This window comes from Solanum pennellii, chromosome 9 (assembly GCF_001406875.1).
Source record: "Solanum pennellii chromosome 9, SPENNV200".
Taxonomy (NCBI): Eukaryota; Viridiplantae; Streptophyta; class Magnoliopsida; order Solanales; family Solanaceae; genus Solanum; species Solanum pennellii.
Window position 1 is genome coordinate 30,861,302 of NC_028645.1, and position 13,042 is coordinate 30,874,343.

A 13,042-nucleotide genomic window follows, 5' to 3' on the forward strand; every position below is an offset into this window, starting at 1 on the left:
AAAGTTAAGAGATAAATTAAAAGAGAAAGAATGAGCTTATGGAGGATTGATCCCAAAACCTTCTTGCCTTTAACAAAAAAGAGAGGAGAAAAAGATAGGAAAATATTATGGGAATGATGGGGATCGAACTAGGGTCCCCTAAATCTGAAAAATGCAATTATCAAGTTTACTATATGCTTAAGTGTTATTCAAGGGATTCGAAATCGGGTTCCCTTGCCCAAATCCGTATTGACACATAAGTCATACGTAAACAAATATTAAATGAATGCTACCTCTAAAGATCGAAATCAATATCTTGGAATATCTACAAGATGCATAAGTCTTGTACCATATAATCTTGGGTTTATATGATTCACTTAGACAAACTATGAATGAAGCCTCGTGGCTTTTATGTGTGGACTCATAATTCTAGCATACATTTAAAATTAAGTGAACCTAAGATGTTATGTGATGAGATAATGAAATCCCAGAGGGGTTAAGTAAGAGTGTTACACACACTAAAGGGCCAAGTGCATTAGCATATGATGAAATGAGCATTCACGTGAAGGGGTGAGTAATTATGATAAGAAAATGTGTTAAAGATAATGAATGAGGTGACAATATTATAAGAGGCTAATGTGAAAGATGACAGCAATGTCAAATGAGCCTATGTAAATGTTACCAAACCGTGCTCACCTATGAGAGTATAAAGTTAATGAAGAGGCCAGTCTCTCTTAACACTCTAATGAAAGTATTGAAGTTAATGCATACTTAATACTAATGATGAGATGAGAAATAATCTAATGAGCTATGATGTCCTCATGCTAGAATCCAACTTCCATGATGTATAAGTTGAATGTAATGGAACTTTATACTGAGCACCAATAGGCTAGCTATGAGCGGTGACGCCTTCCTTCGAGAAGGGCGGAGGTTCACGTAACTCTCATGAGATGAGACTGTTCGGCATGCCGGGTATGGGTCTCCTTATATCTCCTAGTCTTTGAACTTATACTGCCAAAAAATGGATCTAGCAGGGCTCAATTCCGTATATACGCTAGCATGTTTTGGTGCACTTTGTCCAGTGATTCCACCTCTTATGGGTGTAGGGATTACACACTGCATTTCATGATGCTTACATGATCTATGTCGGTTAAGGTTAAAGTTTCCAAAGAAAGAATGAGGCCTGCCTAAACGAATGCACATAATGAAATGAACGATACCAAAGGTGTTAGGATAGGATAATCAAGAGGTGAGCTAGACTTACGTAATGACACTAGGTTATTCTTAGTCATTGCACAGCGAACCCAATGATATTCTTGAATTACATCCTAGGTATGACTGGTGGTTGCCCTAGTATATGAAAGAATGAAAATGAAGTAAGTATGAATGAATTAAAAACGTCTCTGTATTTGCTAAAAAAGGATCCCTAGTTGAGGTCCCATATTTTAGCCCTCTTTTTTGGAAGTCCTAATGTCAAGTCCATCATTCCAAGGTCTCAAGGCATATGAAAGAATGATATGAACTATGTGATATGAAATGTGCAATATGTTATGTGCTATTTGCAACATGATAAGTATGATGATGCATTTTACTCTCATGGCATGACTTTCCTAATCCTAATTCGGCAAGTCTACTGACTTGACATTCCATAATCCATATCGTTAGAAAAGAGATATTCTTAATCATGCATGTCCTTGGTCTATGCTTGCATATAACTATAATTAGTACAAGTGTGTACTAATCGTATACAACTCTACATTTTTAGGTGAAAGCACAGGTGGACGTTAGAGCTTACAGGTCGATGCTGAAGCTATCCGGATGTGGAGCATTCATCCGGACTTAGTAGGCCCTCATGATTTCGAAGATGCTTTCCCATTATATTCTAGCTTAGATATAGGTTTGAGTTAGTGGAGTATGCTTCACTAGAGTCTCTTTCCCATATTATTTCAGACATTGTATTGGTTCCATTTTGGCAAGTATACACTTAATGCAGCATTGAAGTATTTCTTTTATTTGATGATCTTAATATTAAATGGTTGATTGTGAACGTTTATGAGTTTAAGTAGAATGTCATATATGAATGTTAAGTAATAAAAAGTTCAAAGTTTTCGATAAAATTAACATAGATGAACTAACGATGACGTATGTAGGCTTGTCTGTAACCTATTGAGTCCCTTGATGTTGTGGAATTGATGTTTCCCCTAGAATTGAGGGTAGTATTGTTATCTTTGTAGGGTGATAATGTGAGTCTGATTGACCTGGAAGTTACCTTCCATTAATGTTGAAAGAAAAGGAAGAGTCTTTATAGCTAAGTCCCCTTGTTTTCTTCCCCTAATGATGTATGACCTTGGTGTTTATTTGAATGTATAAAAACCTTATAGGGTTGAATGCTATGAGTTAACTTGATGATTGGGTATAAATTACGTAGGAGATGAAGTTTAGAATATTTTGTTTGACTTACTATAAATCCTTTTAAAGTGGTAATCACTTTTAAGTGAGAAAATTGAAGGGTGTTAACTTAAGATCCTCTTAATCTTGGAATAAGTTGCTCTTTATTGGGTTTTCCCTAAGCAAGGGATGGTGATGAAATAATAAGGTTGTAGATATTATCTACCTTGTCCTTCTAATTTTGCTTGAACTTGAATCTAATGAAGTCTTGATGAACTTGTTCATGAATATAGTCTTGCATAAAGTATTAGTTTCATGAATTTTATATGTTTGGTATGTATTGGTTGACATTACCTTAAGGATATTTTTAATATTACAAGGTGCATAAATTGAAATTTTGATAAAGTCCATGTTTCCTCAAATGTAATGTTCATTCTAACATGCTAATTATTAATTTGGCTTCATGATATAACGTAAGAAACTTGGTTTTAGTCACTTGTGATTTGTAAGGTTTAGCCATATAATGAAAAGTTTAGTCTCTTTAAAATGAAATATGTGGTGTCTCTTGAAAATTATAGGACTTACATGGTTGGGATAGCATAATTGTAGGCTCACTCTTGAAAAGTGAAAGCATGTTTAGCTTAGTATTCATGTTTGTGCCTATAATTTGTATTTTTTGTTCCTAAGCGATGCTTATTGTGACGGTGAGTACCATGTTATAAATTGATATTGTATGAAATGGCTTCAAAATTTTTGTGATGTAGTTGGTGTGACTTACCATTTAGACTTCACTAGGGAAGAAACATGAGCATGTCTTGGTTTAAAATGTTTAGAAATTCTCATATTCTAGTAAAGATGACCATTGTGCACTTGCTTGGGAATGAACTCATGATACATTTAAGTGTGTTAAGGATAAGGACATTTTTACATGGGCACAACTAAGCATGGTATGGTTGAGTATGACCCTCATAGCACTATGTCTAACTAATTAAGGTCCTTGTTGATTCAATTAACTAAAGTCTATGTGCATGGAATTATGAGTGCCGACTTTCTTTTGAGTGTTGTTGTAATCTGCCTAGGTGTGGCTTTGCAAGATGATCTCTTAATGAAATGAATTGTAATGACCATGTTATTATTAGGAGAAGTATGTTCCTCCTATGAACATGATAAGAGCCTTCTTATTGATGAATTAATGAGTGAGGGAATTGAAGTTTTGCTTGCTTGTGTGTATTGAGTGCTAAATGATGTGAAGTAGCGTTCCTTTTTAGTTTGGTGCATTAATTTCTATGTGATGACGTTATGGATATGCTTAACTTCTCTATGATGCATTGAAGTCCTTTTTGTGATTAAATCTAAGAGTCATTCGAGGACGAATGTTCCCAAGTTGGGGATATTGTAAGACCCCCAAAACGAGTTAGGGTGTTTAGAGACTAACATGTTTTTATTAATGTTTTAGGGTCCTAAAATGATTTATAATATGGTTTAGAGGCAGTGTATAAAGTTTGCGGTGAATTGGAAGTCAAACGTCAAGGGTCGTCCAAAACGTTCGACGACTAATCACCTATGTGCCTCATGTGTCAATGCATGCTAAAAATTGTATGAAATGATGTTATGAAGTCTTAAAATTATTTAAAATTATTTTAAATGGTAATATATGAAGTTTTGAAAAGTTTGGATGTCAATTGTCCAAGAACGTCCAAGACGTTCAAAAGTTAGCCCTTGAGATGTTCATGTACGTCTTGACGGGGCTTTGCGTGTTTGGACGAGTTGCAGGTATTTGTTTTGGGTGAAAATAATGTGGAAGGTCTAAAAATTGTTAAGGTCTGTATTACATTGTAAATATTTGGGTACGACTTCTAAAAGGCCCGGCAAAAGGGCCCACAAGAAGGACCCAACGATGGTCGAGACACTACCTTGGCAGTGTCAATCGATGGACCAAACGACGAACAGTTGGTTGACCAACGGCCCGTAGGTGAGGTATCATCGATTGATACATATCTTGGACAGTTATTAACCTAAGAATTGGCCAAGGACCAACCGAAAAAAGCCAAAGGACGTCCAGTAGATTTACCAACGGCAAGTCGATTGGGTCCGTCGATGGTGGCCTATAACTACTGCATTGCGATTGTTTTAATTAAGGGGTGAATGGAAAATTAACCCCACTTCCTAAAATGACTATAATTTATTAATTTACCTATATTTTGGTGTATATAAAGGATAAAACACATGAAGAACCCATTCCCAATCCCCTCTCACGAAATTGAACGTTTCCCTACAAAAACATCTTCTCCGTAGAAACCTCCATTGTTTTAGAAGCTCAAGAACAGCTTGGAGCTTGTATTTTAATGATTTCATCACAAATTTTTAGAGGTATTCATGTAGATAACGGTATGGTGATCCTTCATCTCTAGTTATCCTTCCAATGAGAGAGTTAATCTCAAAGTTTCAAAAGAGATTTTATGATCAAACTTCTCTTTCTTCAATATATCCATGGGTTCTTTCTAAAAATGTTTTGAACGATTAAATCATGATGAATTGAAGTTTATATTGTTTTTGTAACGTGATTTTGAATCCAATTACCTAATGAACACATGTCCCTTCCCAAACATGATTTAGTCCTTGCACGGGCTTTGTGATCTTGACTTGCTATCGATTCAATTGTGATTCTATTACTTTGGGGTGTTTATATATACTGTTATTTACGTGAATTAATGTTGAATTGATGATGAAGAATCCATGTGGATCAATGTATGAAGGTTTGAATATGCCTAGACTAGTTAACAATGTGATCACTGTAATGTGGGTCCTTAATTGTATAAAAGTGGATTTGGATAATGTTAAGTTGGGTTTATATACTCTTCTAGGTTAATTTCATGTTTGAATTATGGATATGAATTTTTTATTATTGAATTAAAGATGTCTTATGTGAATTGAACTAGGTTCTTCTAGTCTATTGAATAGTAACCATTAATCTTGACGTTAGGATAGTTGTTATATGAATTGATCATGGTTAATTGTCCTTATCTATTGCCTATAAGATATTTTGAATATGACTTATATGTAACGGATTCAATGTGGATCAATTCATGATATTTTGAATAAGATTAACCTATTAAACTTACCTTCCATGAATTCCTAGTATAAAGCATACCTACAGTGAAATTGACTTTATTGGCAATTGTAGTAGTGTGTCGTTTAAGCTATGATTTCTTTGAATACTTCTCTACATGTATATTATTAATGAATCTTTATTTATAAGTAAGACAAGTAAAATTTATTTATGATCTATTCCTATCTATTCTCTAGAACAATGGTAATGTTTTGCACTAGTTGTATAATGATCTTGTAGCGACGTGTACATGGTTTCTTTTATGCTTAAAGTACATTTAGCTAGTGACCTATATATGTATTGTTGATAAAGAAGGTGTATTGGTCAATGATGATCAAAGGGTGATAAATTTGTAAGAACGCTTATCTCCTCTACTATTCTATATTAATGTAGTTGATAAAGCCTTGTATGATATTGTGTTGTATGGTCCACATATGGTGGCGGTGTTTACTTTATGTCATTAAATGTGTGATGAACATGGCCTCGAAGGCCAATTTATGAACATCTCAAGGAGTGGTTATGATGATCACTTTAGGTGTCACTTGTGCCCAGTCTTCTATTTGAGTTGTGAATCTAGATTATGTAACTATTATTATGAGCATGTAAAGGTTTATGTAATATAATGTGTAGGTGATTCCATGGTTTAGGTTTTAATGATTGATGACCCCTACACATGTACCCCTATGTGAATGAGTAAATAGCTAAAGTTAGGAGTCTTGATAATAATGTGAAGATTGTCTTGCCTCCTATGCTATTGTGTGTTGTGTGGTCTATGTAAGATCCCGAAAATGAATGAGGTGAAGCTAAACACTAACGTGGTTTTCATGGTGTTTGAAGGTCCTTAAATAGTCTATAAAGTGTTAGCGAGGCATTATCTAAGAGTTCAGGTGCATTGGAAGTCAAACGTTAAGGGACGACCAAGACGTTTGACGACTAACTCACTTAAGTTTCTCATATGTGGTTATGTGTGGTTCTATGTATTTATTTGTGATGCATGAGATTATATGGTCCTTAAATGAGTTTATATGGTGTATATAGGCAGTGTGCCAAGTGTCGTGAAGTTTTGAGGTCAAACACTCAAGAACGTCCACAACGTTCGAAAGATGTGCCTTGAAATGACCTTGTGTGTCTAAGCATGTTTCGTCAAGTATTACGTGTTAGTTTTGGATTTAAATCATGTGGTGGTTCTAAACTCGTATACGTACATGTTTGGTTCATAAACGTCCGGGTACGACTCCATGTAGTACCCGCAAGGGGCCCAAGAGGACGACCCCAACCTAGAGCTCAACACTGAAAGGCAGTGTCCAACCAATGACCCAAACGACAGCCAGTCGACCAGACTACGGCCCCTCGATGGGTCTCATCGATAGATACATCATGCCTGCAGGTTGAGGAGTTGAATGGGCAATGCATGAGACCCCTCGACGGGGCGTGGGTGAGACCACGAACCGTCAATGTTCTCGTCGATGGTGCTGTGTGTTTTCTGCCAGCTTTCTATAAAGATAGGGGTGAAGTTGTAAATTCAACCCACGCCCCTATAAATATTTAGACGGTTGTTTTGAGTGTTTATTGGTATTTTAAGAGTATATAAGTCATTAAACTCTCAACTAAACCCTAACATTAAGATCAAAACATATTCCTTCCAAAAGTTCTTCCACAAACCTCTATGAGAGTTCAAAGTGAAGATGAAGGTTGAAGATGGATCTTCAATGGAGTGTCTTCTTCAATTAGCATTGGGTTGTTTAAATAAGGTATGGGAGTTCTTCAGCTAAGTCTTTCTATCACCTTATAGCCAACTACAAAGATGATTTCAAAGGATTTCAAAAAGATGAAAAAGTGTCTAAAGAATGTATGCTATATGTGCTAAAGTGAAGTATGTTCTGTCTTGTCTAGTTTGACTTAAGTACCTTACTTGATTCTTGTATGAATATGAATATGTGATGTTTGACTTAGGAACTAAAGAGTCTTAGTCTTGAATCTATGAATGTTATGTAAGACCTTGAATGATTACAATAAGGTCCTTTGTGTGAAACCTTGAACCTAGTGGTAAGGTTATGAAACTTGAAATTGAAATCCGTAATGGTATCCTTCATGTAATGAATGATGGACTTAAGCTTGATTGGCTGGAATGGAATAATATCATACCTTAGGAAAGTCATGATGATCTTCTTGTCGCCGTAGTGAGATAGCCCTACTGAACCTTTCTTTGGTAGGGGAAATGTAATTGGGTTATAAAAATGATATGGGACCCATTTTGTATGAACCTTAGTGTGACTTAATCTATGAGGGAAAAGGCTAGCACCGAGTGAGTATGGTAAGGTAAGTAGTTCGAGTTAAAGGATGAGAATAGATTACAAAGTACGCCCTTCATATTCCTTAACTATGTGCCTACATGGAATGTGTCTATGTTCTACCATTGGCAAGTAGAACACACTCCATCGGAGTAGGTTACAACTCCGGATTCCATGCTTTGATACATTGGTATATGTCGGTTATTGCCTATTCTTATCATATGGGATATTTACTAGCACTAGAGAAGTTCTATGAAGTTAAGGTGGTGGTATGGGATGCTATCTAAACATAACACAATAGGATTTGGAGGTGTTAGTTGGAGTCCCTAGGTCTTCTTTCTGACCATTACTTGAATGTCCTTATGTGATGAATTTCTCTTAAATAAACTAAAGAATATAATGAATTAGGGAAAGAATGTTAAATGAATATGTACTTATCTAAAGTAGTTAAGGGTTGTCTAGTTAAGATATGGGGGCAAAGGAATGGTCATTTCATTTTTTACTTAGATAAGTCTTAGTATTGATTCTAGTTAAGGAAATTTATTGGTTATGTGGACATGATCCTACCCTAGGCAAGTCTTACGGATTACTTAGGTAATCATGAAGAACTGAATCATGGACATTCTCTTCTTGAGTTACTTGAGTAGGTATTTATATAACCTTGGAAAGGAGAATGTCATATTCAATGTATGTTATTATATTAAGTGAGAATGATTCTATCCTAGGTAGTCTACAGGATTCTTTGTGTATGTATGATAGGGATTGTATGGACGGTTGCTCCACACTCACACAAGTGAACCATGGAATCAATTTTGGAAGGAGGGTCTCATGTTCATGTGCTTGATGTATTGTAAGTGTATATGTGTCTCATTCTAAGTAGTCTTAAGGATTGTTTAGTCATACTTTGAAAGGGTGTATGGACGGTCTCTCTTTGTGTGACTTAAGTGAGTCATATGATAGCTTTTAGTGGAATGATTATATGCTAGGAGATGTGAAATGAGAAGTTTAAGCACTTCACTGTAACAATAAAGGGATGTCACTATACAGTGAAGTGGTTCACTGGAAAGTCAGCCTTAAATTGTTATTATTTGCTTAAATGATTTCTTATGTATTTTTGAAGTGATAAATTTTTGTTCCTATGATTATAGTATGATGTTCTAATAAAAAGTGAGGAAAAGCATGTTATTAACTAAATGTCTATTTTTCATGGATTTGTATGGCTTCCATACTTAGTACATATAATGTGCTAACCCCTTCTTTTTCCTTTTTGACTAAAGTGTAGGGAATTGGAAGTCATGATGTGCCATGGAGGATGGATAGGTTTCTAAGGTTTGAAGATAAAGTATTACTGAGTCCTCATCGATTCGAGGACAATATCCATGTGTTCGTTTATGTCTTAAGTCTTTACTTTATATCTTGTTTAGTCTTTGTCCTATGTTTTGTGTACTCTAAAGTTTAGATGGTTCAAGGGTTTATTGTAAACTTTTAATGTTTTAATGAAAGTCTTCCGCTTTTGTATTGTTTATGAAAAGAAATCTTCGTGTGTGAATTTTTTTTAATTCTTACTCATTTTAGTATATTATAATGCAATGAATAATACGAGAGAATTAGATGAGACTTCTTGAAGTCTCATTTGCCGTGTGACGAACTAAACGATACTCTAACTTCTAGAGTGTCTTGTGGGATATTACAAACTAGGTATCAGAGCATAAGGTTTGGGAATGTCGTAGTTGTCTCATGAACAAAATTTAATATAGTCTTGTTTATAATGTGAAGTGTGCTACATTATAAATAGGAGGCTATTGGGTGCTAGCAAAGGTTTCAATTCTTCATTCATGTAATCGTGCCTAAGAGCTTTTGTATGGTGTCTTTCCTTTGTCTCCCTTATGTGCTTAGTCATGTAACTGTGACATTATGAAGATTGGGTTAAGGGAGAGAAAAGATGAGATGTTGCCTTATAGATGGGGTGTGAAAGATGGTTTTGATGATCCTAAATTTGTTTGGTTGCCTTGAAAGGTAGTATAATTTTAAAGAAGTTTAAGGTATAGAGTTAAAAATGAGAAGGACTGGTTGTTGAGGTGGTTTGAAGTTTGTTGAGACCCAACCATAGAAGGGGGTGAAGAGCTTTTAAAGAATAAAGGTGAGTTTCTCCTAGTAAAGGGGGATGTAAATGCTAGATTGTTGAACCTTAAGAGTCTTTAGTTTTCATGAGCTAAAATTTGGGTGAGAAATTATTAGTAAGGTATAAGGTGCCTTGAGAGATTTCCTTGACGTTGATGTTATGTTGACCTTAGAATGGGTTTCTCCTAAATTAGGGAGTATACTGAAGAGTATGGTTGTCGGGAGTGAGGTACCCTTATCATTTCTATATCTGTTTATTCAAGCCTAAAACAAAAAGTTCTTAGTAACTTGATTTGCGTAGGAGTTTTTCAGGAAAATGAGTTCCAAACATTCTCCTTATGATATGCATGCTTGGTTGAAATTGAATTTCATTAAAATTTGCAATTATGTATGATATGAATCCATGATCATTTTGTAAAAGGTGTTTATATGATGTTACTTTGCACAATAGCATGTCTATATAATGAATTGCCTAAAAGTTGCATTTTTGAAAAAAATTGCACAATTCAGTTTGATGAACTGCCGGTTCACTGTATGATTTATCAAAAATTGACTTATTTATTCTTTGGTCTAAAATTATTGTTATGTGGTTAGAATTGATGTATATGATTATACTAATGAATATAAAATAAGTTATTGATATTTGGAATAAAAGAATGTGTGTTTTGTAGCATGATGAATTATAGAATCTATTCTAGTTTCTTGTTGTGTTGTGAATCTCTTGCTTATATGAAAATGATGTTTTCTCCTTGATTGAGTGTTACATGGTATTATTATGAGTTTTTAATTGAATCTCTATACTTGGAAGTGTTCGGATAGTAGAAAGTGTTATTCGAGGACAAATGTTGTCCAAGTGGGGGAGAATGTAATATCCCGAAATTGACTGAGGTGAAGCTAGAGCCTAAGGTGGTTTTCATGGTTGTATAAGGTCCTAAAATTGTCCATAAAGTGTTAGTGAGGCAGTATCTAAGATTGTAGGTGCATTGGAAGTCAAACGTCAAAGGACGACCAAGATGTTTGACGACTAAGTCACCTAAGTGCCTCATACGTGGTTATGTGTGTTTCTATGTGTTTATGTATGATGCATGAGATTATATGGTCCTTAACTGAGTTTATTGTATGATGCATGAGATTATATGGTCCTTAACTGAGTTTAATTAAAAGTAAAAATGTTAACCGAAACCATAGTCAACACAAATTTCCAGATTTTCGGACGAGTTAACATTCTACTATGTTTAGTCAACTTAGGAGGGGAGATTTAATAATTAACTAATTATTTATTTAATTAATTTAATTAAGTCTTAATTATTCAAAAAAATATCAGTTCCTTAACCTAGAATTCACGATAAAATCTTGAGAACTCACGACGCTAAGGCAGTAGAACACAAACCGCAAAACTTAAGAATGCTAGAGGCTTTTCTTTGACGATTTCAACTGTTTCCAAGGATTTTGTTAGGGTGCTCGTCGTAGATTAAAATATACATAAGGATGGGTTTCTCTACAGGACTTTTTTCTCCATGAGAACTTTCATTCCAACGATTCAAAGATCTTGAAAACAAGGGTTGTTCCAGTGTTCTCATATAACTTCTTGTCCCTAGTATCCTTTTCGATTCCATATTGAATAGGTTAGATATCATGTTGTTGGTATGTGGTGTTGGATTATCTTATGTGTAATTTTCTTGAATTATGAATGTCGATTAACCTATGAAGTTGTGATCGTATAAAGTTAAGTGCTTAAAATGTGAATCATGAATCGACGATGTGTTAGTTACACTCGTAATCTTTTAAGTGTTGATGTATTTGTTCGAATAATGTATTGCTGTGATTGTGACGTTATGAAAATGTTACAGTCATCAAATGTTAGTATGATGATGTCCAGTATGTCTTAAAAAGTTACTTTAAAGTCATGAACGAAGATTGACTTAAAAGACAATCAAGCTCTAGTCAATCCTCCACCTTTGACGGATGAGAAAATAAGGGCAGCCATTCTCCAAATTGATCAAGACATTAATACTCAAGCCCAAGCCTCCAATACTCAAGCCCAAGCTATTATGGCCCAAGATAATCGGGAGGTTGTCGCCCGAGCTCATCAGCAAGTCAATACCATGGCATCCTGTATAAGGGATATCACGAGGGTGAATCCTCCCACTTTCGACGGGTCTAAGGTTGAAGAAGTCCCCCAAGAGATCATTGATGAAGTCTACAAGATACTTTTTGCTATGGGGTTGTCCACTAGTGAACAGGACAATCTAGCCACATATCAATTCAAGGATGTGGCTCAAACATGGTATGTTCAAGGGAGGGAAAATAGACCTCTTAAAGGTGGTCCGGTGACTTGGGGGATTTTCAAGAAAGCTTTTCTCGATCAGTTCTTTCCTAGACTGATGAGGGAGGCCAAAGTGTCAAAGTTCATCAACCTTCGTCAAGTAGGTATGAGTATGCTTGAATACTCCATGAAATTTACTCAACTGTCAAAATTTGCGCCTTCTATGGTTTTCGATCCTAGAGATGAAATGAACCTCTTTGTTGCATGGTGTCGAAAGACTTACAAGAAGAGTTTCATTCGGCTATGCTACATGACAACATGATCATTTCCCGTCTTATGCTGCATGTTAGGCAGGTGGAGGAGGAAAGGGCTAGGAGGAAGAGTAGAGATGCAAAAAGGGCAACATCTTATGGTGGTGGTTCTTTAAAGAATAGGCTTGAGATCCAAGACAAGACTATATTCAAGAAAAGGTTCTCAAATCAAGTTCCAACTAAGTTCCCAAAGGCTCGTAATGAAAAGGGTGAAAATCCTAAGACTATAAAGGGAAGAGGTACTAGTTCACCAAATACGAAGTTAACTTATGGTGAGTAAGGAAAGAAGCATTGTGGTGCTTGCCTCATTGGGATGGATAAATGCTTTAGTTGTGGGAAAGTTGGGCACAAGGTTCGAGATTTCCCTAATGTGAAGGGCCAAGACAAGAGTGTTCAAGCTCAAGCAAGTAGTTCTATTGATGCTCCAAAGAAGAACCGCTTTTGTGTTGTCCGCTCTAGGAGTGAGCAAGAGACTTCTCCTTACGCGGTAACCGGTATGTTGAAAGTCTTCTCTATTGATGTATATGCCTTACATGATTCCGGATCTACTTTATCATTTTTTACACCTCTAGTAGCC

General features: G+C 35.6%; 1 protein-coding gene across 1 annotated transcript; it reads left to right on the forward strand.

The window, feature by feature from the left end:
- The first annotated feature begins 11,939 nt into the window (after positions 1-11,939).
- On the forward strand, positions 11,940-12,745 carry LOC107030091. The gene is made up of 2 exons (XM_015231490.1): positions 11,940-12,421; positions 12,505-12,745. The coding sequence occupies exons 1-2, from the start codon at positions 11,940-11,942 to the stop codon at positions 12,743-12,745; spliced, it is 723 nt and encodes a 240-aa protein (XP_015086976.1).
- Positions 12,746-13,042: the final 297 nt, after the last annotated feature.

Coding starts and splice junctions, on each gene's coding strand:
- LOC107030091 (XM_015231490.1), top strand. CDS start 11,940: ATGGCCCAAGATAATCGGGAGGTTGTCGCCCGAGCTCATCAGCAAGTC. Junction 12,422..12,504: donor ATGAACCTCTTTGTTGCATG/GTGTCGAAAGAC, acceptor GCTGCATGTTAG/GCAGGTGGAGGAGGAAAGGG.